This window comes from Balaenoptera acutorostrata, chromosome 1 (assembly GCF_949987535.1).
Source record: "Balaenoptera acutorostrata chromosome 1, mBalAcu1.1, whole genome shotgun sequence".
In the NCBI taxonomy this organism is placed as follows: domain Eukaryota; kingdom Metazoa; phylum Chordata; class Mammalia; order Artiodactyla; family Balaenopteridae; genus Balaenoptera; species Balaenoptera acutorostrata.
The window spans coordinates 163,809,265-163,835,176 of NC_080064.1; the positions used below are offsets into that span (position 1 = coordinate 163,809,265).

Sequence of the window (25,912 nt, forward strand, 5' to 3'; positions counted from 1 at the left end):
GGGGGCCGGCGGGCGGGCCACCCCAGCCCCCGTCAACCAGACGGACCGGGAGAAGGAGAAGGCCAAGGCCAAGGCCGTGGCCCTGGACCCAGACAGCGTGTCCCTGAAGAGCATGGGCTCCCCAGAGAGCACGCCCAAGGGCCAAGCGAGCCACTCCCCGGCCCCCAAGTTGGCAGAGCTGCCGCCAACCCCCCTCAGGTACCCAGGCTGGGCGCTTCCTCCTGTCTGCGTGCCCGGCATCCTCCCAGGGTCCTGGCGCTCCTTAGACGGGGCGGCCCGTCCCCTGCTGCCCCTGGGCCTCCCCCCTGTTCCCCGGGTGCTGGGCGCCTCTTCCGTCTTTCGGAGCTGTTCTCAGTGCCTCCCGATGTGCTCTGAGCCTCTCCGAGCTCTTGCCTGGGTGGTTTTGCTGTTCTATTTTCTCACACACACATCCATTTGTGTGTAAACCCACCCTTGTCTCCCTTATGCATGTGCTGCCCCCTCGTTAAGACTTGATGGTGCCCAGGTCAGATTTCCTCCCCCGTATTTCCCAATGGCCTTGAGAGAAGCCCCCCGTGCTTTGCAAAGAGCCCGAAAGCGAGGAAACAGGACCAGGATTTGGCTGAGATCCCACCTGCCTGTTGTGTCTCTTACTCCGTGATCCTAAATGTCCTGTTTTATCGTCACTTCTCTCAGGGCCACGGCTAAGAGCTTTGTCAAGCCGCCCTCCCTAGCCAATCTGGACAAGGTCAACTCCAACAGCCTGGATCTCCCTGCGTCCGCTGACGCCCATGCGCCGAAGGTCCCAGATCTGCACGCTCCGGGCCCGGCCGCCGGGGGCCCCCTCCCTTCTTGCTTCAGCCCCAGCCCAGCCCCCATCCTCAACATCAACTCCGCCAGCTTCTCCCAGGGCCTGGAGCTCATGAGCAGTTTCGGCGTCCCCAAAGAGACCCGCATGTACCCCAAGCTCTCAAGCCTGCACAGGAGCATGGAGTCCCTCCAGATGCCCATGAGCCTGCCCGGCGCCTTCCCCAGCAGCGCCCCCGTCCCCGCAGCCCCCGCGCCCCCCCGCCGCCCCCGCAGAGGAGAACACTGAAGAGCTGCCCTGGAGCGAAAGCCCCAGGACCGGGCAGCTGGACAGGTAGGTGGGCGGGGCCGAGCCTGAACCCGCCCCTGCCTCCGGCCGTGTTTGATTGCTGCTCGGTGACCTTCAACACTTGTGTGTCCATTAAGTAACCTCCTCTGCTTCTCAGCGACTCTTATGGAACAGGATTTCGTTTCTGTGTTTAAATTCTGATTCTCACCTGCTACACGAGGAACCAGTACACAGACGTTCAGTGACTTCCCCAAGCCCTCGTGACTGGTTCAACCTGCCCTCCGAAGCGTCTGCTTCCTAATCATTGGCCCCAGATCATCCCTATTATGTGACATCCTGGTTTTCATCTACCACAGTATGATCATTAAAAAGCTAATCAGAGGGAATTCTCTGGCGGTCCAGTGGTTAGGACTCCACGCTTTCACTGCCCAGGGCCCGGGTTCAATCCCTGGTTGCCGGGGAGCGGTGCCGGGGAGTGGGAAGCTAATCAGAGAAAAACATCGAACGTCTCAGATAAATTTCTCAAACTGTGAGCCCAGAGGCGGCTGTGGCTGACCTCCCCTTTGTTTATGGAGGCGGGGGACTCACAGTCGGATGCCCTGGGTCCCGGTGTTGCATCCGTCAAACCTCTGGTCCCAAACTCTAGTTCCTAAGATGGACCCACGTGCTTCTCTTTTTTTCCTCCGCAGTAATCAGCGGGATCGGAATACTCTTCCCAAGAAGGGGCTCAGGTAACCCTTACGTGTGTTTTTCTTTCCTATACCTGGGGCTCCTGGTCTGCATGAAAAACCGTAACTTGCCCTGTCCCAGGCTCCAGTCATGCATGCGGTGCCCCTTTCGGCCGGTCACGTGTACCTGGTTCCCGTACACCCCACCCAGGCTCACTGTGTGTGTGCGTCACCTTATAGCCAGGGCTCTGGTGACAGAGGAGAGACAGGCTTGCACATGGGACTCACGCACTTCCCTGCACCAGCCCGTGCTGTCTGCCCCAGTCCCGCCAGAACTTCCCCCCCTCCAAGCCTGAGGGAGAGCGGGCCACCTCTGGCCACTCAGGTGGGCAGTAGGTCCTGCAGTCTGGTGATTCCTGCTGCTGGGAGGTTCGAACGCCGAGCTCTGTCCTGGGCCTCCGTCATCTCGGCCCACCTCGGGCAGCCCCGCAGGGACGTCCCCAGCCCTTCCGCCCCTCCCGAGGTCTGGGAGGATGCTGACCCCCCCCCACCCCCCGTAGTCAGCCCCGACGGCTCCCACCTCCTCGTCCTGCTTTGGGAGCCCACCTCTGAGCTCAGGTGGTAGAAGCCCAGACCGAGCTGTTGGCTGCCGCCCGCAGGTACCAGCTCCAGTCCCAGGAGGAGGCCAAGGAGCGGCGACACTCGCACACCATCGGGGGGCTGCCCGAGTCCGACGACCAACCAGAGCTTCCGTCGCCCCCTGCGCTGTCCATGTCCCTGAGCGCCAAGGGCCAGCTCACCAACATAGGTCAGTGTCCGCAGTCACCGCCGTGCCGGGGGGCAGGCAGGGCAGCGGGGCCTTGGGCTTCACCTCATACTCGGTTCGCGCCCTGGCGGCCGGTTCACGGGTCTCAGTTCATCCATCCACCGTGAGACGCACGGCCGAGTGCGCCTAGACCCTGACCTGAGACGTGGCCCCTGGGCCCAGGCTGTGGGGTCCTTGCAGCATCAGAGAGTCTGCCTGTTGGCGTGGAAGAGCTGTCAGGGAGGCCCACAGCAAAACCCGGTGCAGCCGGAAGGGAGCCGCCGCACCCAGCGCCGCGACGCAGCGTTGGGCAGCTGGGGAGGCAGGGGGTGAGCGGCCGAGTGCAGAGGTGGGTCTGCCCCAAAGCCGGGACCGTCCAATCCCGGAGGCAGGACTGAGGGAGCCCCGTGCTGGCCTCACCCTTCCTGGTGTCTGAGGAGAAGGGGCAGCTTGTGAGCAGGAGGCGACTCTGCTTCAGAGACGGGAGGGGCGAAGGCCGGGGCCCACGGCCCTGCTTCCTGGGGGCCGAGTGCCAGGGGCCCTTGAGGACAGAGCCCGGGCCGGCCTGTTGCTTCCTTCCTGCGTCTCCAAATCCACTGTGGGACATCGCCTGTGGGACGACTGGGGAATCTGAGAAAACTAGGAGTCGGGGTCATCTTGCTAGAGAAGGGCGCGATGCTAAAGGGAAGGTCATCTGGTCCCTGAGAGCCATTAAAGGGAGGGCGGGGCCAGCTCGCTGTCCGTCTCCATGGAGACCACACAGGGGGATGAGGGGCCAGGCCAAGCCACGATCATCACCTCACACACGCTGAAGGGCCCCGAGAGAGGGAGGTTGTCTTCTTCCCAGGTCTTCCTGGAGACTGGACGTCCACGGAGTGTCCAAGGAGCCCCCGCACCCCAAGCATGCACGCCGAGAGGCAGGGGCCGAGGGGGCGGGGCTGCGGGCCAGCAGGGCTGCACAGCCTTCCGGACACGCTCACCGGCTCTGGCCTTCCAGCCAGGGTAATGCTGGGCACGCGCCCAGAGCGGCGTGCTTTATGGGGAGCCCCGCTCCCCTCCGTGGTGCCCGGCTGTGTGCCCCACAGCCTGACCGCTGTCTCTCGCTGGTTCTCTTCATCACTCGGATCTGAGTCTTGCTCTGAACTCTCAGGCCTCCCCGGCAGCCCGTTGTGTGTTAGAGAAACACGACACCCCGTTTTCATCGGCACATCCAAGTGATGCGAAGGTTTCAGAAAAGCTGCCAGGCCCCCAGCCTGACCTTCGAAAGCGACCTCTCCGGGGCAGACAGGCCCGAGGGAAAGGCGTTCAAACAGGCCACGCTCTTCGCCCGCCCCTGCACACCCGCCGCCCCCCCCCCGCCCGGCCTCCTCTCCGCCCCTCCATCCGCCTCTGCTCCTGGCGCCCCGCCCCCGGGGCCGGAAGCTGACGCCCCTGCCTCTTCTCCCGCCCTCCCCTCCCTCTCCTGTCCCCCCCTCTGTCCTTCCAGTGAGTCCCACTGCGGCCACCACGCCAAGAATCACCCGCTCCAACAGCATCCCCACCCACGAGGCGGCCTTCGAGCTGTACAGCGGCTCCCAAATGGGGAGCACCCTGTCCCTGGCCGAGAGACCCAAGGGGATGATCCGGTCAGGATCCTTCCGAGACCCCACGGACGACGGTGAGACTTCATGCCAGCGCGGTTCACGCTCATTCCAGCTCTGCTGGGTCCCCTCGCCCACCGCTGCCGCCACCGCGCACGTGTCTGATTCACAGAACACCCAGTTGGGCCATTTCAGCTCTTTCTGCCCATCCCTCTGAAGGGTCTGGGGGCCCAGAAACCTTGGGTAGCACCGTCTAGCCCTGGGGCTTTGGGATGGAGCCTCTCCCGGGGGTGGGGGAGGGGAGGCAGCGTGCAAGGCTTATTTAGATGGCGCTCTCGGAGCACGCCGCCACCGTCCTCCCATCCCCCGAGTCATCAGAGGACAGGACCGCTTACGGGGACGCAGAGGTAGCTCTTAAAGCCTTAAGAGAATTAGGCATCTCATTCCTCTTTCAAGAACGTTCCGAAGACCGGCTTCAGGGCGGCCCTCTGGGCGCGGTGGCCAGAGCTGGAGCCCGGCTTTCTGGGGGTGAGACTCGGTGACATCAGGACTCGCATCCCGGGGGCTTTCCTTGCCAACATGCTCCGGTTCTGTCAGTAGGGCTGTCGTTCATGAAGAATCAGAATGAGTGTCTTGCACTTGGAGACTTTTCTCATCTGAACGGTCCCCACTGCGAAGAGGAGGCACAGGCAGAATTGCGTTTCGTTCTGAGCAGCTCTGATGGGAACTGCCTCTTCCTCAGCAGCGATGGTGCTTTCCTGATGGGGGAGGCGGTGACACGTGCCCGGGAGCATCTTCTCTCCCGGACCCCTGCGCCCTCGGAGGAGCAGGCCGGGCACAGGGCCCTCGCCCCGGCTGTCAGAGAGCACGGGCCGGAGGGGGCAGGCCAGCCCTGCCCGGAACTCGAGTCCTTGGCGGGGCAGACAGCCGCGTGCTCTGTTCTGTTCTCCCTCTCTGCTCCAGGATCAGAACCCAAACCCTGGCCTTAGCGCTCCTCCCGGGAACCCTCCCCGGGTTCCCCGGCCGAGCGCTTTGCTAACCCTTTGCGTTCTGCTTCTCTTGCAGTTCACGGCTCAGTGCTGTCCTTGGCCTCCAGTGCCTCTTCCACCTACTCCTCAGTAAGAGCCTCGCTTCTCCCCCCCCACACCCCCAGCACCAAATTGCGCCCTGGACCCTCCTGGGGGCGGGGCGGGGCGGGGTGGGGGCCCCTGGAGCTTAGGGCACGAAGTGGGCGCTTCTAGACCTCGGTGGTCCTTCCGGCCTCACCTCCAATCCCTGAGCGACCCTGGCGCCTTTTGTGCCTCCTTTGAAATACGGAGAATCCCTTGGTCGTGGAGGCGTTCTGTGCCCGGGAGGGTGGGCCGCGCTCAGGGACCCCAGAACCCTCGCTGTGTGTAGAATCTGCCGCATGTTCCTCATGGGCCCTGGGCCCGCGTCTGCCCGTGAGGCGTAAGCTGGTCCTTAGGTTCGTTCTGCCCCTAACGCTTTACTCCTTCAAGTTGGTGGCGATAGGGTTAGCCTTCAGATCAGCAGTTTCATTTCCTGGCCTTCTTGGCAATGGCAGAGGTGGCTGTGACCTCTGCTCCAGAGGTGTGTTTTACTGAACCGTGGTCTGGGGTCTGAGCCCACCCCGTGAGGAGCCAGGCCCGGCCCCAGGGCTTCAGCCTCTTGGTGCTTCTGCATCTCGCTTCCTCGAGTTCTGCGCGCTGCCTTTGCCTCTGTAGTAACCGCCTTCTCTCTCTCTCTCTCTCTCTCTCTCCCTCCTCCCCCCACCCCCCTTCTGTGCTCCTTCTCCAGGCTGAGGAGAGGATGCAGTCTGAGGTAGGGTCCCCAGCCTTCGCCCCGGCCTCCTAACACCCCTGCACCCCATCTCCTTGCAAGCCTTACACCTCTTCTGCCACTGTAAGTGCGTCTCCCTCTCCTTTGCAGCAAATCCGGAAGCTTCGCAGGGCACTGGAGTCATCCCAGGAGAAAGTAGCCACCTTGACGTCGCAGCTCTCCGCCAACGTGAGTGCCGGGGAGGGGACAGCCGGGCAGCTGTCTGGGCCCAAACTACATGAGTTCAGCCCCAGGAGAACTGTCTCATGAGGTGTCCCGTGGGCTTTGATTCCAGGCAGCGGAGGATCTGGGGACTGGTCTCCTCCTCCGAGTCGGGATGTCTCTAAGGAGACATTTTCACCCCCACCCTAATTAATAGGTACGGATGAGCGCCCGTCCGATGGTCTGTGAACCCCCTAGAGAAAGAGAAAAGGGTTTATATCAGTGGTTCTGCGCGGAGGTGGGAACAGCCTTGCCATCGGCCGTGGACAGAAATAGTCAACGGATCAGAATTATAGATCCCTGGGAACCCTCGGCCTCTGCCCTGGGGCGCATCCGTGTCTTTGTTCACCCCGTCGCTGGGCAGGCACACAGCTGGGTAGTGGGGCTGCATCTGGGAACCGCAACACTGTTAGGAGGCCAGCCCGGGCTCCGGCTCCTCGCCCACAGCTGCCTTGTCTTCTTGGGCCCCTGAGCTTAGCTGGGGGGCCCGCGTGCTTGTCACCGCCCTCAGCCTGCCCAGAGTACATCCGCTCAGAATACGTTTCTTGTGGCCTCGGTTTTTCCACCCTGTGAGATGGGGAGAAACGAAGCTGCCCCACAAACTAGGCCGCAGAAGCCTCTCCCTGGCGACTGAGCTGCAAAGAGAACATAAGAGCCATTTTCCCCCAAAGCTGTAAACAACAGCTGAGCCGGATCTGCGGAGCTTTCCAAGTGTTTGCACAAAGTAACCATGTCTGCAATTTCCGCAGTCCTTGCTGGTTTTTTTCTCTTCCCTTCCTCTCTGGGGAGCCCAGCTGTCAGGCCTGGGTCTCACTGGAATCAGGTAGAAGACCCTGCACCGCGGTTTTGCGTGTTTCCAATGCATTCTGGCAGCGGTGTCTTCACCACACTGGTTGTTCTCTGTGTTCTCTTTATTCTCTTTCCCAAACTCTCAGTTGGTCAGTTGTATTCTTACTGGCTTGCACGAAGCTCCTATCAAGCCTTTTCCCCACAGCTGGGGACCCGTAAGAATCGTAATAGAAACAAGACCCATCTCTTCTGTCCCTGGCGCCTCACCCAAGGCCATCACGTCCGGCAGAGCCCAGGAAGTTCATGTCTGGGAGACGGCGGCCGGGGAGGGGTGTCAGAGAGCATGAGCCTGTCTGACTCATTTACACCCTGTCAGTGTCGTGCTGTCGAGTCTGGGCCAGAGCCAAGGGAATGAGTTTAGAAGGTGACTTTCTTAGAACAGGAAGTTCCTTTTGGCTAAGAAAGGACAAAATAAATGCTCAGACATGACGGTCCTGAATTTTGGAGACAGGCTTTCACTGAGGGTCAGAGTCCTGGATTCTGGAAGGTTCTCTGCTGTTCTCAGGGTCCCCCGATTCCAGACCTTGTGTCCTATTCACCGGGACTCCCCAGCTGCCCACGCTGGGCACAGCCTAGACGCCTTCCCCCTCCCACATGCCAGCCTTTCTCCAGACCCCCGGCTGAGCCCCGAGGGCATACAGGCTCCCTAGTGGGGCTGGGGGTGAGGGGGGCTCAGAGGAGGGACAGGATGCGGGGCGGCAGCCCCCCCAGAGGAGAGGGAGCCCCAGACGGGAAGAGGCCGGCACAGAAAAGCCCCGAGGAGCCGGGATCTCAGGGCCTCTCACGAGGAGCCATGCGCTCACAGACGGGCAGGGACGTAGGGACCAAACAAGAGGTGACCCAAGGCCAGGAAGGCAGGAGCTCCCGGTCCAGCAGGTGGAGGTAACCCCATCGTGGCACAGACCTGCCAAGGAGCCCGGCCTGCACTAGAGAGGCCTCCAGCCTGTGTCAAGGACAGGGGGCGAACACTAGGGTCGACCCCCAGGGAGGCAGAGCCACTGGCCGAGGGGAAGCAGGGGTTACAGGCCCCCAGAGCTCTGTGTGGCGTGCGCCCCTCCCTCGAAGGGCCACAGTTTACTCCCCCCCAGCCACGGCCTTTCCTCTCCCGGAGCGAGCGTCCCCCTCTCTGGTCCCAGCCTCAGCACGCCCCCCTTCCCTGCAGGCCTTCCTGCTGGCAGAGCCGGAGTTCCTGCCGCTCCCCCTGCTGCCCCCCACCAGGTCCTTGGGGGCCCCTCGCGGAGCCGGCCCGACACCTAGTGGCCAGACTGTGGAATTGCCGCGAGGTGGCCCAAGCTACCGCTCCAGCCCCAGGATCAGGGAAAGAGCAGCCAGAACCTAAGAATGGAGGCCCCCCTGGGCGCGGGGCTGGGAAGCTGTCCCAAACCCGTTCTCTGGGAGTGATGGGGCCCTGGGGGAGGAGTTACACCAGGATAAAGCGACGCCCCCCTGGAAACAGGGGACACTCCCACCTCTGCAAACAGTAGGTGTCGCATCTCTAGACGCCTCCAAAGACCTGCCCCACCCTGGTGCTGTCTGTGCCGCTTCATCATTCAAGGAGCTGGGCCCCCCAGGAATGTTCTTCGGGCCAGAAAGGGAACCAAGGTGTAAGAGCCTCTACGCCGTTGGTCAGCTCAGCCATCTCCCACAGACGTCCCCTCCTTTCCCCAAACCCAGGCACCTGGGGAACCCCCGTACGTGTTTGTTTCAGGCCAACCTGGTGGCGGCTTTTGAGCAGAGCCTGGTGAGCATGACATGCCGCCTGCGGCACCTGGCAGAGACAGCCGAGGAGAAGGTGAGAGCCCGGGTGGGGGGACGGACAGGCCAGGCCAGCCCCCTCCCTCCTGCCGCCCTGGGCCTCCACCTGCCCCGATTCCCTGCCCTCCCCTGGGTCTGGAGAGTCCCGAGCCCAGCCCCTGGCCGGGCACAGAGCAGGTGTCCCCCAGCCACACCCGTGACACCACTTCGTTTCTCTCTCAGGACACTGAGCTACTGGACTTACGGGAAACCATAGACTTTCTGAAGAAGAAGAACTCTGAGGCCCAGGCCGTCATTCAGGGGGCCCTCAATGCCTCAGAAGCCACACTCAAAGGTAGGCCTTCCGGCCACAGGGCTGGGCTGGAAAAAGGCTTACTGCAGGGTTTCTCTCCACGTCAGGTTTCTAGAAGGTGAGGGCCCTCGGACGGTCAGCAAGGAGCAGCAGGGTCATGACCCCACCACCCCAGAGGGTGAGGGAGAGGAGAGGGTCCTCACCTCCGACCTCAAATGACTGTCGAAGACGGTCGTTAACATAGCACTTTCCTCTTACAAACGCAAGGTACCTCTGCTCTACAGCCCAGCGGTCACGCTCCTTGGTATCTGCCCAAAGGAGCTGAAGTGTTATGTCCCCACAGAAACCTACACATGGGTGTTTACAGCAGCTTTATTCACAGTCAGCAAAACTCGGACGCAACCCCGATGTCCTGCGGTAGGCGAACGGATGAATAAACTGCCATAGCCAGACCACGAAATGTCACTCAGCATTGCAAAGAAACGAGTTATCAAACGGCGAGAAGATGCCGACCGTGTTAAGGGTACACTGCTGAGCGCAAGAGCCAGTCAGGAAAGGCTGCGTGTTGTGTGATTCCGACTGTATGACATTCCGGGAGAGACGGGACTCTGGGAACAGTGACCGGGTCGTGGCTTTCGGGGCTGGGGGCGGGGAACGGAGGTGGGCAGGCAGAGGGTTTGCAGGGCGGTGACAGCACTCTGTAGCATACGGTGATGGGGGATATGTGTCCTCATCCGTTTGTCCAGACCCACAGAATGTACCACCAAGAGCGAATCCCAGTGTAAACTCTGGGCTCCAGGGGATGGTGACGTGTCAGTGCAGGTCCATCGATTGTAGCCAATGTAGCTTCTGGTGGGGATGTTGATAGTGGGGGGGCCGTGCATGTAGGGGGGCAGGGGGTAGTGGGGCATCTCTGTACCTTCCGCTCAAATTTGCCATGAAACTAAAAGTGCCCTAGAAAGTAGTCTAAAACACTAGCACTTTCCGCTTTGACATAAACGTGTGCGTGCGCAGACGTGTGTATAACCCCACTTGATCCTCACTTCGGTTCTCCGAGGGGAATGAATCGACTCTTCAAATGAGACAGAGATCACGTGGATTCCATGGGGCTCAAGTGACAGGTTAGCCTGGGATTTAACAGCCAGTCAAGCTTTGCTAGAGAAAGTCAGGATGAGGGGTGATCTGGGCGGGGGGCTGGGGGTGGATGAAGGTGGTCACAAGGTGCAGCCTTCCGGTATGAGATAAATAAGTACTAAGAATGCAAGGTGCCACGTGATTAATACAATTAACCCAGACAGCTGCATGAAAGCGGTTGAGAGTAAATCCTAAGAGTTTTCTCATCACAAGGAAAACATCTTGTCCAGGGCTCCAGCGTCAGCTTTTTCTTCTGACTGTGCATACTCTCTCTAGTGTTCACGTCTATCCGGTAGCTTCTGTAATCTCTTTTTCTTTTAAACTGAGATATAATTCACATGCCATACAATTCACCTTTTTAACACATGCAATTCAGTGGGTTTTAGCATATTTATAAGGTTGTATTTACAACCATCACCACTATCTAAATCCAGAACATTTTGATCACCCCACAAAGAAACCCTGAACCCCTTAGCCATCACTCCCTCTTCCTCCCTCCTCTCAGCCCCGGCATCCACTAATCCGTTTTCTGTCTCCGTGCATTTGCCTATTCTGGACATTTCATGTAAATGGAATCATGCAGTATGTGGTGTTTTGTGGCTGGCTTCTTTCGTTTAGTTTAATGTTTTCAAGCTCCACCCATGTTGTACCATGTGTCAGGACTTCATTCCTTTTTATGGCTGAATAATACTCCATTGTATGGATGGACCACACGTTGTTTATCCATCATCGGTTGGTGGACACTGGGTTGTTTTCACTTTTTGCCTGTTACGAATAACACGACAATGAACATTCACGCACAAGTTTTTGTGTGAACATATGTTTTCAGTTCTCTTAGTGTATACCCAGCAGTGGAATTGCTGGGTCATGTGGTAACTCTGTTAACTTTTTGAGTAACTGCCAAACTTTGTCAAAACAGCTGCACCATTGTCCTTCTTCCCAGCAACTTGAGGTTCCAGTGTCTCCACATCCTTGCCAACATTTGCTGTTGTCCTTTTTTGTTATAGCCATCCTAGTGGAGGTGAAGTGGTATCTCATTATGATTTGGGTTATAATTTCCTCAGTGGCTAAGGATATAATGGGCAATTTTTCATGTGCTTATTGGCCATTTGTATCTCTTTATGGAGAAATGTCTATTTAAATCCTTGGCCTATTCTTCAATCAGGTTTTCTTTTTACTGTTGAGTTTTTTGGGTTTTTTTAAATAAATTTACTTGTTTTATTTATTTATTTTTGGCTGCGTTGGATCTTCGATTGCTGCATGCGGGCTTTCTCTAGTTGCGACGAGCGGGGGCTACTCTTTGTTGTGGTGCGCGGGCTTCTTATTGCGGTGGCTTCTCTTGTTGCAGAGCACGGGTTCCAGGAATGCAAGCTCAGTAGTTGTGGCTCACGGGCTTTGTTGCTCCGCGGCATGTGGGATCTTCCCCGACCAGGGCTTGAACCCATGTCCCCTGCATAGGCAGGCAGATTCTCAACCACTGCGCCACCAGGGAAGTCCTTACTGTTGAGTTTTAAGAGTTTTTAATATATTCTGAATGCTAGCCCTTTATCAGATATACGATTTGCAAATATTTTCTCCAAGTTGTTTGAGTTGTTTCTCCAAGTTCTGTGAGTTGTCTTTACTTTCTTATACTGTCCCTTTGTAACCGAAAGTGGGGTCCGGCTACTCGCTGCTCAAAAGCCAATAAAGGGGCCAGGTTGGTGGAAAGGAAAGTTTATTTTGGATGCCGGCAATCCGGTGGGGAGGACAGACACCTGTCCAAAGGCCGACTCCCCCCACTGACAATCAGTGGGCAACAGCTTTTATAGACAGAGGGAGGGGGCAACATGCAGAAATAGCAGAGTCAGCTCTGACAGTCATCTTAAAATTGGTCATCAGTGGTCTGACCAGTGTCATCTTGATTCTTTTAGGTACAGTTAATCTTCAGTTCCAGGGTCTGTTTGTTCCCATTTCCCTGATGCCAGTTCTCGGAATTGTGGCAGCTTATGTCATGGCTACAGCCTGGTCATCATGTAGTTAAATTCTTCCACCTGGTGGGGGTCTCATTGTCTATAAGACAGCTCACAGGGTACGGCTCAGAATATTATCTGTAGCCCTTAAGGAGGAACTAAAGGTCCTTGACTATGCTTAATGACTAACCTATTATTATTTGGTCTCCTTTGACTGTTTTCCTTTGTTTCTGCATTTTCTCACTTCTCTGATTAAACTTATTCTTTGGCTAAAGTTTTTCCACACACAAAAGGCAGGCTGAGGACATGGGGGTGGCAAGGACCACAGGGTCCTGCTCCGCTTCACCTTGAAGAACCAAAGCTTTCCATTTTGATGAAGTGTAATTGATCTGTTTTTTTCTTCGATTTGTGTGTGTGTGTGCTTTAGGTGTTGTATCTAAAAAACTGTTGCCTGATCCAAGGTCATGAAGATTTATTCCTACGTTAGCTTCTAAAAGTTTTATATAGTTTTATCTGTTGCATTTAGATCTTTGGTCCATTTTGAGTTACTTTTCCTATATGGTGTGAGGTAGGGGTCCAACTTCATTCTTTTATAAGTGGCTGTCCTGCTGTCCCAGCACCATTCGTTGAAACGACTATTGTCCCCATTCACTTATCTTGGCAGTCTTGCAGGAAATCAATCAGCCATAAATATATGGGTTTATTTCTGGATTCTCAGTTTTATGCCATTAATTCATTCATATGTCTATCCTTAGCAGGTACCACCCTGCCTTGATTACTATAGCTTTGTAGTAGGTTTTGAAATCAGAAGTGTGGGTCCTCCAAATTTGATCTTTTCCAAGATGGTTTTGGCTACTCTGTGCCCTTTGTTTTCCCATGTGAATCTTAGGGTCACTTTGTCAATCTCTGCAAATTATCTGGCTGGGATTTTGGTGTAGAGATTGTATTGGCTCAGTACGTGAATTTGGAAAGTATTGTCGTCTTCACAGTCCTGTCTTCCATGACCATGGCATGCCTTTCCATTTATTTAGATATACTTTAATTTCTTTCAGTAGTGTTTTGCAGCCTTCAGTATACGTCTTGCATTTCTTCTGCTGAATTTAATTTTTGATCCTATGGTAAATAGAATTGTTTCCTTAATTTCATTTTCAGATTAGTCATCACTAGTATAGAGAAATACAATTGATTTTCTTGTATGTTCATCTTGAATCCTGCAAACTTGCTGAGTTCATTTATTAACTCAATGGGTTTTACAACTTCTTCGTCTGTATGTCCCTTTTCTTAATCTGTGTAACGCTCCTGAATCCCATACCTCTATTTCCAACTGCTTACCGCTCTCCCTTCTGCAGTTTTGCCCACTTCAGGTATAAACACCTGCCTGGTCACTGAACCCACCGATAGGAGTGTTATCCTTTACATCTCCCTGTTCACCCTGTGTGGTCAGTTAGCTTCTACACGTAACTCACACATAGATCTGTATGTCTGTCCTCCGCTGTCTTGTCACCCCCCTGGCTTAGGCTGTCACTCTTCTTCTGGGTTATCACAGTAATTTCCTAACTAGTCTTGTGTTGCTACAGTCCTCCTGTCACTCTGCCCCCAGAGTGATCCAGCCACATCATTTAAGATCAGAAATCATTGCAATTTGAATTTGCTTAGGTGTAATACTGATGCTGTGAGATAATGCTCTTATTCTTAGAAGTGTTTAGTGGTAAAGTGTCAAGTCTGCAACTTGCTTTCAAATTGTTCAGGAAAATGTTCTGTGTGTGGGTGTGTGTATGTGTGTGCACATGTCTGTATGCAGAGAGAGTGTGCACTGGTGCAAATATAACAAAATATCACAGTTATATGGTGGGGAGGGCCTGTGGGTGTCCTCCCTTGTGCTGTGCTTTAAGTGTTTCTGTGAGTTTGAAACGTTTCAGAAAAGCAAGTTAAAGGGAAAGAGAACACATGCAAACCCTGCAGCAGGAGCACCGCCCTCCTCCTGGTCTAGGATGCGCTTTCTCTCTGCCTGCATCCACATCTCCCATCACTTCTCCTGCGGGCTCTGCCCCAGCTTCCACCACAGGAACAGCCAGCCGTTTTTGAGCACCTCCAGTATGCCAGGCACTGTTCTGAGCATTGTACTTATGTTAACTCGTTTATCGCAGGTAGCAACCCTATAAAATATATTTTACAGTTGAGAATAAGATCAGAGAAGACAAGTAACTGCTCAAACATAGCTCCTAAGCGATGGGTCTGGGACATTGAGCTATTTCTAGTTTCCTGAGTACACCTGATTCTTCAGCTATATTTGTGTTGAATGGATAAGTGAATCCTGTCCTTTTGCTTTCATGTTTTCCTCATTCTTCTTGACCCAGGTTCAACTTGGCCGTCAAAGAACTAATGCTTAAAGCAATGATGGCTACTTTACTTTGCTTGTAAATAGGTAATACATGTACATGGCACAAAATTTTAAATGCACAAAAGATTTCTTAACTTTTTGAAGACTGTTTGATTCTAAAGCACGTCCTTTGCTCTTAAAAGTACCATATAGCATATTTGAAAAATTTAATTGACAGGCTCACAGCTAATTGGACCCCCAAGTAACTGATGATAGATACTTGTTTTGCTGCCTTTCATTTTGTTGTTAAGTAACTAATTGTAAATTAAATTTATCACAAAAGCAATACACGTTCTGGAGGAAAATGTGAACTAGGGGTTGGCAAACCCTGGCCCATTGGCCAAATCTGGCTCACCACCTGTTTTGTTTTTTTTTTTTTTAAATTAATTAATTAATTTATTTATTTATGGCTGTGTTGGGTCTTCGTTTCTGTGCGAGGGCTTTCTCTAGTTGTGGCAAGCGGGGGCCACTCTTCATCGCGGTGCGCGGGCCTCTCACTATCGCGGCCTCTCTTGTTGCGGAGCACAGGCTCCAGACGCACAGGCTCAGTAATTGTGGCTCACGGGCCTAGCTGCTCTGCGGCATGTGGGATCTTCCCAGACCAGGGCTCGAACCCGTGTCCCCTGCATTGGCAGGCGGATTCCCAATCACTGCGCCACCCTGGAAGCCCTCACCACCTGTTTTTAAATAAAGTTTTACTGGCACACAGCCATGCTCATTAATGTACATACTGTCTGCGGCTGCTTTAATGCCACCCAGCCTTGCCGAGTAGTTGTAAGAGAGATCAGATGGCCACAGAGCCTAAGATATTTACTGTCTGGCCTTTACAGTAAAAGCTCGCCAGCCCCTGATGTAAAGTATACAAAAGGGTGTGTGGTAAAAGATAAAAAATCCCTCTCCCCGAACCCCCCTCCAAATCCCACTCCTCAGGGGTAATTACTGCTAATAGTTTCTTGTAAACCTTCCAGAAATAATTTTCTATGCAGATATAAACAAATGTATGGATTCATAGCTCCATTTTTATACAAACGAAAAATTCTTTACTTCAGTTAAGCATATTCCCTTGAGAAGTTTGCATACCTTTTAAAATAACTGGAGGCATGCTGGGTTGCAGCAAACCTTGGTTTGATGGTCATGGAGCGAAGCGTTTTCCATGTGCTTTGGGAGCGTGGTGATTCCTTCATCGGATCCTAGGATCTTGTTTTCCCTGTGGTATGAAGGGAAAACTAGAGTTGAAAGATCCATTGCTGGTCAAGGAGAGGCGAGAAAAGAACCAGCCACGTCTCCTGCACTGAACAGGGGAACAGCTGCAGAGAGGCACCTCTAGCCCCCTCCTTCTGGGCTAGCTCCTGCCACTTCGCCTTTCTCCTTGTTCTTGTGAGACGTTGTGCATAGTCACCCAAGATGCTAAGCCTGGAGGAGGCTGGGTCAAAGGTGCACGCAGGGGACCTCCCCGCCCATTTCTCTCCAACTTCCTGTGAACCTCTAATGATTTCATTGTAAGGTTTTAAAAATCCAGTCCTCTCGGCACAAGGCAGACTTCCTTCGAGGGGCCCCCAGGGCTCGCCCCGCCGGGCTTGTCCTCCAGCATCCCCCTCGCTGTTCCCCCCCTCCCCGGCCCTGCTACCCAGCCTGAGGAGCCCCAGTGCACAACCGGCTCCCTGCGCAGCCTTTGCAGGGGCTGTTTTTCAGCCCTAAAATCATTTTCCAATGTTCCTGCCTGAAGAGCTTCGGTTCTTTCAACACTCAAAGGCCTTCTCCTTTATTAACCCTTTCCTTCTCTGTAGTAGAAAAGGGCATCATTTTGGTGCCATTGCAGACCTTCTCAGAGAGCTGAAAAGATTTTCTGCCCATCAGATGAGGAAACTAAAGCTTTTGGGGGTTAAATGCGGGGCACTTGGCCTTGGACCCCCCAGCCAATATTCCTGGAGAAAGTCCTGAGGGCATCAGGTCACTGTCTCCATAGGACTGTGGACGCCTGGCCTGGACTGCCCCTTGTCACACCTGCTCAAGCCGAGGGCACTGGATTCTGTGCTGCTTTTTCTCCTACTAGACTGGGAGCCTCTTGAGGATGGGGATCATTTCCTACTTGCTTTTTTTATCCCTTAACCTTTGTTTATGTTGAAATGTGACTGGCACTCAGTAAAGGCTTGTTGAGAGGATGATCCAAAAAAAGGAAGAATGTGGACGAGGAGGTGGGTGGTTCCTCCTCCTTCTCCTGCAGCGAGACTTGCCCTAAGCCTCACGCCGTCTCCTTTAAACCCACCGTGTCTGTGATCGCCCCCTGTGCTTGGCCCCTAGGACTCCGGATCAAGAGGCAGAACTCCTCGGACAGCATCTCGAGCCTCAACAGCATTACCAGTCACTCCAGCATCGGCAGCAGCAAGGAGGCCGATGCCAAAAAGAAGAAGAAGAAGAGCTGGGTAGGTGAAGGTTTGGGGGAGCTGCATGGGCTGCTGGGGGACCACACCACCTCAGCACGAGAGCCAGCCTTCCGGAACTCACCACGATGAGTCCCATCTGGTAGGAGCCCCTGGTGGCGTCTGCCCAGAGCAAGGTCTGCCGCAGCTACCCGCCCACTTCCCCCCCCCCGCCAGCCATCCCCTCCAGCCCTGCACACATCTGATGGGCAACAGAAGGAGACATTCAGAAGGGAACGCCCCATCTGTCTCCACCCACTCCCATACTGTGGAGAGAAGATTTTATGAACAAAGCCACTCATTCTAGATGCTCCTGGAGGTCATTTCTTCAACTTTTTGGAGAGGTATTTGTGGAACTTTCCAGATTACCTCAAAAGGAACCTTTGTATTACCTGACCGGTCCAGAGAGCGTTGTTTTGGTTGTTTGTTTGTTTCCCAGATAACCCAAAACTGACTTGGGATGCCCTTTCTGACACTATCGAGGCAGATGGAAAACACCGCCAGCCCCTCTGCTGCCCGTGTGGAGGAGGGGGGCCCCACGAGGGCATGTGCCACCCGCTGTCCCCGTGTGATGAGCCCCCCACAGACCTTTGTGTAGTCCAGACAGGGGCCACCGTGTGAAATGAGTGATTAAGTGTTGCTTCTTTTTTTTTTTTTCCCCTTCAAAATGCTGACTTCAAATCCCTATTTTTTTCCAGGTCTACGAGGTAAGACACTCACTCCTCTCCGTTTTCTCTTTGCCTTTGCTGTACCCTTCCCATCTCCAGAGCAACCCCCTCCTCCTAAACAGAGACGGCCACTCACGAGACTAACTGTGACCACCTCCGCCAAGCCCCTAACGCCCTCCCCTGCATGTCCATCCATGGCCGCCCCACGAGGACAGAGGAGAGGTCTGCCCGGGCGCCGAGCGGGAGGGCTCTGCCTCCTCCTGCCCGCCCTGACCCCGGTCCAAAGTCCACCTGTTATAAAAGCAGTCAGACCACGCTCCCCCTGTCTGGAAAGCGAGCGCCCTGATCTTTTGATCCATCAAACCCTAGAAGCCCCAAATGGAAGAGATTGCCAGAGGCCAGTTCAGTTTGGGGGTAGCCTCAAGATTTAGCTCTGGAGTGAGATGAACCAGAGAGAGGTGAGCGCTGGACCTCAGGTTACTCTAAAGCCTGAAGCCCTCTGAGCAGCCATGGGGTTTCCAAAGACCTTTCGGGGATTAGGGTATAAAAGTCTAAGACAAACAGAAAGTGAACCCACAATATCCATGACAAACCAGACACGTTAAGGTCCACTCAAACCCTATCCCAACATTGTGCTGGGTGTTGTGAGGACAGGAAACACGGAGTCTGTGAGCTCAAGGAGTCTGCAGAATTGCCAGGGACACAAAAATACTGTCCATATAAAACTGATAACAATCCAGCAGTGTCAAATGCTTAATTCAGTGAGTGAGGCTCAGGGAGCTCACAGACGAGAGACCCATTCCGGAAGGCAGGCCCCAGGGGACTAAAGCTACGGAGGTGGGATCGTGATGGGCAGAGAGAGGTATGCAGAGCTTCCTGCAGACCCTGGTCAGAAGGGGCGGCGGGCAGGGAGCAGGTCCCTCCCCCAGAGCCTGACCGAGGGGCACAGGGAGGAAGGACCTGAATGCAGGGGATTACTGAGACTTGAGTCTTAGTGCAGCATCGCCCCAGGTGAGTTCCACACCAGCCCTTCAAGATGCTCGGATCTGAGGAACGCTGCCTTCTACACGCACATATCTCAGGACAGAGTCCCGGTTCATTTTGCTGGATCCACTGTTTCCGGAACTCATTTGACCACGGACTCCCTCACCACATCACACCACACAGTGCACTGCCCAGCAGTTCTGCTTTGGGGACACGGAACCACAAAGAGCACTGTTCCCACTTAGGATCTCGGTGATCTTAGAGGGCGGGTGCTCCCGGCAGACGGGTGTCACAGGACCTGTTCCTGCATGTGCACACACACGTACACGCACACACAACACACACATAAACACATTCATACACACTGGTACACACATACACACACACACACACACACACACGGCTTCCCGGGAGGCAGGGGCTAGAGAAGTCTTCATCGGGTTGAAAATCAGGACGCCCGAGTCCTAGTCCCAGGTCTCCATCTCTGCAGAGAAGGGTGCTTCCTGACACTCTGAGCCACGTGATGGCATGTCCCCCGCACACACACTCCCTCCCTCACATCCCCATCACCAGATGGGTCTTCCTATGTCCCGCCTGGTAGAGACCCTGACACGCCCCGCCCGCAGCGCCAGCCACCACCTGCAGCTTTCCCAGGCTCCAGGAGACACACATGGAAAGAGTGCCCTCAGATTTGCACTCTCTTCTCTTCCTGTCCCAGCGATCTGGTTTGCTTTGACCCCTCCTTTACTCTCTGTGTCTGGCTGCCTCTCCGTCTCCCCGTGTGTGTGCGCATGCTAAATGGATGCATGTGACGGGTGTGGGACAGAACCCTGGTCTCCCTCCCTCATGCCTAACAGCCAGCTCATCAACACCCAAGACCAAGCCAGTTACGGTCAGATTATAATCCCCTGCGTACCTGGAGGAAATGCTGGGAGGTGTCCCTTATTCTGGGACATTTGAGTGGAAATAGTCGAAGGCACTTGTATCTGGTTGTTTTCACCATCCTGTAATGTGCGGAGCACAGGAGGCACTAAAAGAAGCTTGGTTCCACTCCCTTCTGTTGATTCCACAGAATCGTAGTGTAAGTTTCTGGTGGGTAGATTCTGATCCGATGAGCCCTGCTCAGAGGTGGGTCCTGAGGCCCAGGTGAGCCAGGCTGCAGACGGAGCAGTTGCTGGTCTGCGGGAGAAGGTGGGATGGGGTCGCCGAGAGGCACGCCTTGTGTCCCGGGGCCTCCCCTCCGTCCCTTCACGGGTGCGGCTCCCTCACGGGGGAGGGAAGACCCAGAAAGTTCCCATAGCACAGCAGCAAGTCCCACTCTCTCAGCCCGAATTCCTAGGCGAGTCTCCCGTCCATATTCCATGAAACCAGTGAAGCCTTTGGGGGAGGCCTGCTTACCGACACATCCCTGCTTCTGGCCTCTGTCCCAGAAGCCCCTCCGCCCTCACCGTCTCCAGCGCGGAGCCCTGACTGCTCTCTCCCCGGATCTGCTTTGTTCTAGCTCCGAAGTTCCTTCAACAAAGCCTTCAGCATAAAGAAGGGGCCCAAGTCCGCTTCCTCCTACTCTGACATCGAGGAGATCGCCACGCCCGACTCCTCGGCCCCCTCGTCCCCCAAACTGCAGCACCAGGCTACGGAGACTGCCTCGCCCTCCATCAAGTCCTCCGCCTCGTCCTCCGCCGGCACCGACGCCCCCGAGTGAGTGCCCCCCACTGCAGCCCCCTCCCCGGGCAGTGGGACCGGTTACCGCCACCCGCGGGCTCAGCGTCTAACGCCCGCCGCTCCCTGCCTCCTTCCAGGGGCCCCGCTCCCCCGGGCCCCCACGCCCGCCTGTTCCAGGGCAGCGAGGAGGAGGAGCCCGAGAAGGAGGTGTCCGAGCTGCGCTCCGAGCTGTGGGAGAAGGAGATGAAGCTCACGGACATCCGCCTGGAAGCCCTCAACTCGGCCCACCAGCTGGACCAGCTGCGGGAGACCATGCACAACATGCAGGTCAGTCCCAGGCGGGGCCGCGGGGCCGCGGGGCGGGGCTGCAGGGAGGGGGCGGGGCGGGGCTCCTGGACGGGGCGGGGCCGCGGGACCTGGCGGCCGAGGCTCCAGACCCCCGCGTTCTTGCCGCAGTTGGAGGTGGACCTGCTGAAAGCTGAGAACGACCGGCTGAAGGTGGCCCCGGGGCCCTCGGCGAGCTCCGCTCCAGGGCAGGCCCCGGGATCTTCGTCTCTGCCTTCCCCTCGCCGCTCCCTGGGCCTGGCGCTCACCCATCCCTTCAGCCCGAGCCTCGCAGATACAGGTACCTGTTGGGGAGAAGGCCCTGGGCGGGTGGAGAGAAGGAAAGGGTTCGCCCCCGCTCGCTCTGGTGCGGCTTCTTTGGGTCAGGGGTGTACCAGTGCTGCCGCCAAGCCGATGCTGGTGTCCTGAGACACCGAGGGTTGTTGTGGTCCTAAGACCTTAATCACTGTTCAGGCTTGGTCTCCAGTTTCACTTTTGGGTTAGATGAAAACGTATTTGGAAAGGCTAGTGGCAGGAAGATGTAGGAAAACCTGTGGATGCCGCCAAACCAACAGTCCTCTTTCTCACTTCCAGACCTGTCTCCCATGGATGGTATCAGCACCTCTGGTCCAAAGGAGGAAGTGACTCTTCGGGTGGTGGTGAGGATGCCCCCACAGCACATCATCAAAGGGGTAAGGAACTTCGGGGGGGGGGGGTGGCACTGTCATTTCTACCCAAGGAAGTCTGGGCTCCAAGGACCCCCGAACCCACAGTACTCAGCTCCCAAGGCCTTTTACGTTCTCCCCTTCTTGGAGCCGTCTGCCCTGGGCTCATGTGCGTCTACCTTGGCCTCACAGGACTTGAAGCAGCAGGAGTTCTTCCTGGGGTGCAGCAAGGTCAGCGGGAAAGTTGACTGGAAGCTGCTGGATGACGCTGTTTTCCAGGTGTTCTTGGACTGTACTGTACTGAGGACCCTGGGGCGCCAGGAACTCAGTGAGAGTAAGAGGCCAGAGACAGCCCAGAAGACACCCCTTCAGTCTGCAGTGGTTTTCCTTGCAGTCACTTGGCTAAATACAGGGAATTTGCTGATTAATTCATTCAAGGGCTTGCCGATCACAGATTGCAGGGAAGCACCTTCTTCTCCAGAGACGGTGAGAGACAGCGTGGAAAACCATCTTCTGGACTGGACTGAAATTGTGCCTGGGGTGGGCAGATGGGCCTTCAGGGGCTCAAGTTCAGGGTCCTGCGGACCCTTCGTCTCTGGTCCACGGCCCCAGACTTCTCTCTCTGCCTGGCTGGGAGGCTTGAACTGAATGGGCTATAATTTGAGTTTGGGCATGTTGGAAAAAAGTAAAGAAACTGTCCTCTTCTTCACCTTCCTGGGGGGTGGAAGGAAGTGGGCAGGGTGGGTGGGGCATTTGTAGGCCGGGGAGGGACAAAATGAAAGCACAGGTGGAAGAAAGAGCCCCAGCAAAGGTAGCATGCTTGGTGATTGTAGTTAATATCGAGCCATCCTGCATGATTAAAACACAGTGATGACACTGGGGTGGAGTCTGGAAAGATGGCTTGGGACCCATCCAAGGAGGCTCTTGGACACCGTGCTAAGAGTTTGACTATCATTCTGCTGGCAACAGGACACCACTGAGAGCTTTGAGAAGGAGCCAGAGTGATGCACTGTTGCTTTAGGAAGCAATTCCCGATGCAGGGGACAGAGAGGCAAGAGCTTGAAAGGAGAAGAATTAATTAGAGACCTCTGTACCGGGACAGGCCAGGCGAGACAAGGGAATAGCCTGAATTCAAGCAGTGGGAAGGAAAGGGGGAAACAAGGAGGGAGTGAAAAGAGAACTGACAGGAATCAGTGATGGATCAGCTATGAGGATGAGTGAGAGGCAGGCGTCAAAGATGACTGAGCTTGGAGCCAGAATGGCTAGGTGATGACATTAAGTGACATCAAGGATTTGGGAGGGGGGGTGCAAATTAGGTATAAAGGGAGAAGAATGAGTTCATTTGGCAACATGGAGAACCTCAGGTGTCTTCAGGACAACCTTGTGGAGATCCCCAGAAGGCAGTTGGAAACTCAAGACCAAGTCAGAGGTAGTTGGGCTGGAGAAAGGATGGGGATCTGGGGGTTGACCTCATTAAAGGAGCCAGAGAAGGAGACTGAGAAGGAAAAGAGGAGACATTGAGAAGGAAACCCTGAAGAATTCTGAGCAGGTAAAGGTGAGGACAGACAAATCCTCAGTAGCTAGCAATGGGGGGGTGGAGGGGGGAGTGGGGGGTACCTATGGGTAGGTAGCAGGAGTCAAAAAGGCAAAAACAAAAAAACTCTAGAAGATTTTTTGTGAGAAAGTAAAGCCCCAGAGTGTACAAGGCCACTTCCACTCCCAGGGCCTGTCTGGGAAAATAATAATTTCATAAGAGTAGTGAACAGGAAACATGCAAATATCCTGGATTATTCAAAATGGTTTATACATCTCAGGTTATTAAGACTGCATTCTTCAGATTAATTTACTCAGTGAATTCAAATGGAATCTTTTCATAACTTTATAATCATCGATGGCGTAAATATTTTAAAAAACCCACAGTTACCGTCAGCTCCATCCTTCAACGGCTCCAGCCAAAAATATTGTAATCATTCTCGACTCTTCCCTCCCAGTCATACCCCATACCTAACCCAACAGCAGATCCTATAAACTTTCCTCACCACCTCCACAGCTGCAAGGCTGGTCCAAGCCACAAAATGCCTGATATTTTGCGGGTACTCAAAAATCGAGGCTGAATGAACGAACCTCCAGCTTATGGGATCACCCTCCCCACCTTCTGAATCTCTGTCCACTGGCTCTATATTCAGCTCTGCCAACAGGGGGCGCCAGCTGTGCAGGTGAACCCGCTCCGCAATTATTCCTACAATTGTAAAACCTGCCCCCTTGTGGTACAGCCTCCCCTTCCAGAGACACCAGCTTCTCAGAGGTCTGAGTTTCAGCTTGATGGGGTCTCTCTAAATTTCTGTGTTTTAATAATTCCAACCTCTTCCCTTTGTTCACTCAGCCCGACGCAGTAGCTTCCCACAGCTGTTACCTCCACGGTACCTTTAAGGACTCTTTTTATCCATTCAATTACTAGTTATAACTTTTTACCTAGATAACAATTTGCTGCGTTTCATTCTTTCTGTTCAAATAAACGTTATGGTTTCTGTCCCCCGATGGACCGTGGCAGATACAACTCACCCCTCAGGAGAACCACCCATAGCCTACAACCTTCATACCTGGCCTTCGACCTGTAAATCAGGTGCTGAGAGTTGGGAAGGGCTCCAGCCCTCATGATCTAGGAAAGAGCGGAGGAAAGTCCTTGTTCACACTCTCTTCTGTTCCACAGACTTGCCTGAACTCCAAGATGCAGCTAGTGCCCTCATGGTTCCCTGTGCCTGTCTCCACCGCATGCTGAAGCCACTTGTTTTTACACACGTCTCTCTCCTCAGACTATAGAGACTTACCCACAGGAGGGATCCTACCTTATTCATGTAGCCCATTGGCCAGCATACCTCCCTGCACACAGTAGGAGCTCAATAAGTTTGATGAGCCTAATAAACATTGGTAATCCGATATTCCAACATGATATGAAAGCCACTTACTTGTTTTATTGTGCTATCCAATCTACTATAAATACACACACACACACAAAATTCTATGTGGCAGTAAAAACAAAATAGAAAAGAGAGAGAAAAAAATTAGTCTGCTTTAATCACCACAATGCAAAATGGGACTTACAGACAGGAAAACATGGCCAGTCCCCAGTGAGTCTCTCTCCTCATAATGTTCGGCTATAATTATGTTTGCATCATGTCTGCATGTTATTATTTACATTTCCGTGTTGGTTGGTGTTTGTACAGTTGGCAGGGTTCCCGAGGAAGCTTTCCTTCTGAGGCCAGAGACGGCTGCATGTCTCCTGGAAGGGTTGCTGCGGTCCCCAAACAGCTGATGTCCTCCAGATGACACCAGCCTCTGAGACCAGGAGGACCTGCCAGCCAGGCTTTCCTTCTGTCTCAATCGATCCAAAATCTCCCTCTCTCTCTCCTTCCTCCTCCCCCCCCCACCCCACCCCTTCGTCCTTCTCATTTCTGGGAGAGCATCTATTAGAATCACTTGTGAAATAGATAACGACCCCTTTATAGCTGCTAGTGCTTCCCCTGTGTAATTAGGAAGTGCATTGTTGTGTAATTCAGAAACTAATTAGTAGTAAATGTTTCAAGAACGCAGGTGGAAGCGGGAGGCCAGCTGCACTTCCTCGGCCAATCATCTGGATTGCTTTCAGCTCCAGGGGAATGTTTCTGGCCTCTCCCAGGGGCTTTCCGCAAGTTGGCCTTTTCTTCTTCACCCTGGGTGGTAGGGACACAGCTGCAGAAACTACAGCTGGCTGCACATCAAGGTGCTTTGACCCAGTGCCGGGCAGCAGCCACAGAACGTGGCTCTCAGCTGCCCAAAGAGCTCTGGGGGCGCTTCCAGCCCAGGGAGTGGAGGAAGTGGACGTTACCCAGCAACCTGAACCTCAGGACGCCAAGGATACTGCCCTCTCTGGGGAATAGCCTGAAATTCTTTCCCTCTGATATAGAAAGGATCCTGGCACAGAGACAGGAAGAAGCAAGGAAGGCAGTTGGCTGCTTCCTGGTCCAGCAGGTCCTGGGGGGATGCAGCGACGGCCTCAAAGTCACAGCCCAGGCTTTTCCAAACAGGCTCTTGTCTTTTCCTATGCTCTTCCCTCCTCTCATGCTGTTCCCTCCATCTGGAACACCTTTCCCTCTCACTTACTGGTGCCCGCACAATCCCTAGAATAGAGCTGATGCATAATTAATATTTACCAAATGACTGAATGAAGTCCCAGCTGCCCAATTCCTACCCATCTTGCAGGAAACCTGCTCCCTTTCCTGAGACAGCATTAACCTCTCTCTCTTCTTGTGGCCTGTCTTTTCTGTACCTCTCTTCCAGCACTGATGTTACACTGTTTCAAATTGTGTTACTTGTGTAGGAGTCTGTCTCCCCCATTCGCCTGGAAGGTTCTGGGAGGCAGAGACCTCTGTTATTCATCCCTGCGCCACCCACCATCCCACCATCCCACCTCACCCCGCCTACACCTCCCAGGGCGAGCCCTGAGCCTGGCTTGTAGTCAGTGCTTAAGACGTTTCCTGATCGAATTACTGAGTAGAATTGAAGAGCATGGCTCCACGCCCTGAGAACCCGCCCCACTGCCCTCAGGAGGCTGAGCGCATCCCACTCCAGGTCTCCAGGAGTAGCCTAGGGGCCAAACAGAAGCCCCTCGTGCCCACTGGGTAA

General features: G+C 54.6%; 1 protein-coding gene and 1 long non-coding RNA gene across 2 annotated transcripts in view; one reads left to right on the forward strand and one right to left on the reverse strand.

Annotated features, from left to right (window-relative positions):
* LOC130704873 (neuron navigator 1-like) overlaps nucleotides 1-25,912 on the forward strand; it is an 81,327-nt gene extending 55,415 nt beyond the window's left edge. Inside the window, 18 exon segments of the mRNA XM_057529226.1 lie at nucleotides 2-198; nucleotides 676-1,033; nucleotides 1,035-1,120; nucleotides 1,765-1,806; nucleotides 2,403-2,551; nucleotides 4,035-4,205; nucleotides 5,194-5,246; nucleotides 5,926-5,949; nucleotides 6,058-6,135; nucleotides 8,726-8,809; nucleotides 8,995-9,106; nucleotides 16,829-16,950; nucleotides 20,101-20,297; nucleotides 20,399-20,588; nucleotides 20,718-20,886; nucleotides 21,180-21,277; nucleotides 21,443-21,790; nucleotides 25,835-25,912. Of these exon segments, the coding sequence (XP_057385209.1) occupies nucleotides 2-198; nucleotides 676-1,033; nucleotides 1,035-1,120; nucleotides 1,765-1,806; nucleotides 2,403-2,551; nucleotides 4,035-4,205; nucleotides 5,194-5,246; nucleotides 5,926-5,949; nucleotides 6,058-6,135; nucleotides 8,726-8,809; nucleotides 8,995-9,106; nucleotides 16,829-16,950; nucleotides 20,101-20,297; nucleotides 20,399-20,588; nucleotides 20,718-20,886; nucleotides 21,180-21,277; nucleotides 21,443-21,790; nucleotides 25,835-25,912 (2,556 nt within the window).
* On the reverse strand, nucleotides 9,421-15,792 carry LOC130704624 (uncharacterized). Its single transcript, XR_009005061.1, has 2 exons — nucleotides 15,608-15,792; nucleotides 9,421-13,260 (listed from the first exon to the last, which is right to left on the reverse strand). It is a non-coding gene; the product is annotated as an uncharacterized LOC130704624 (long non-coding RNA).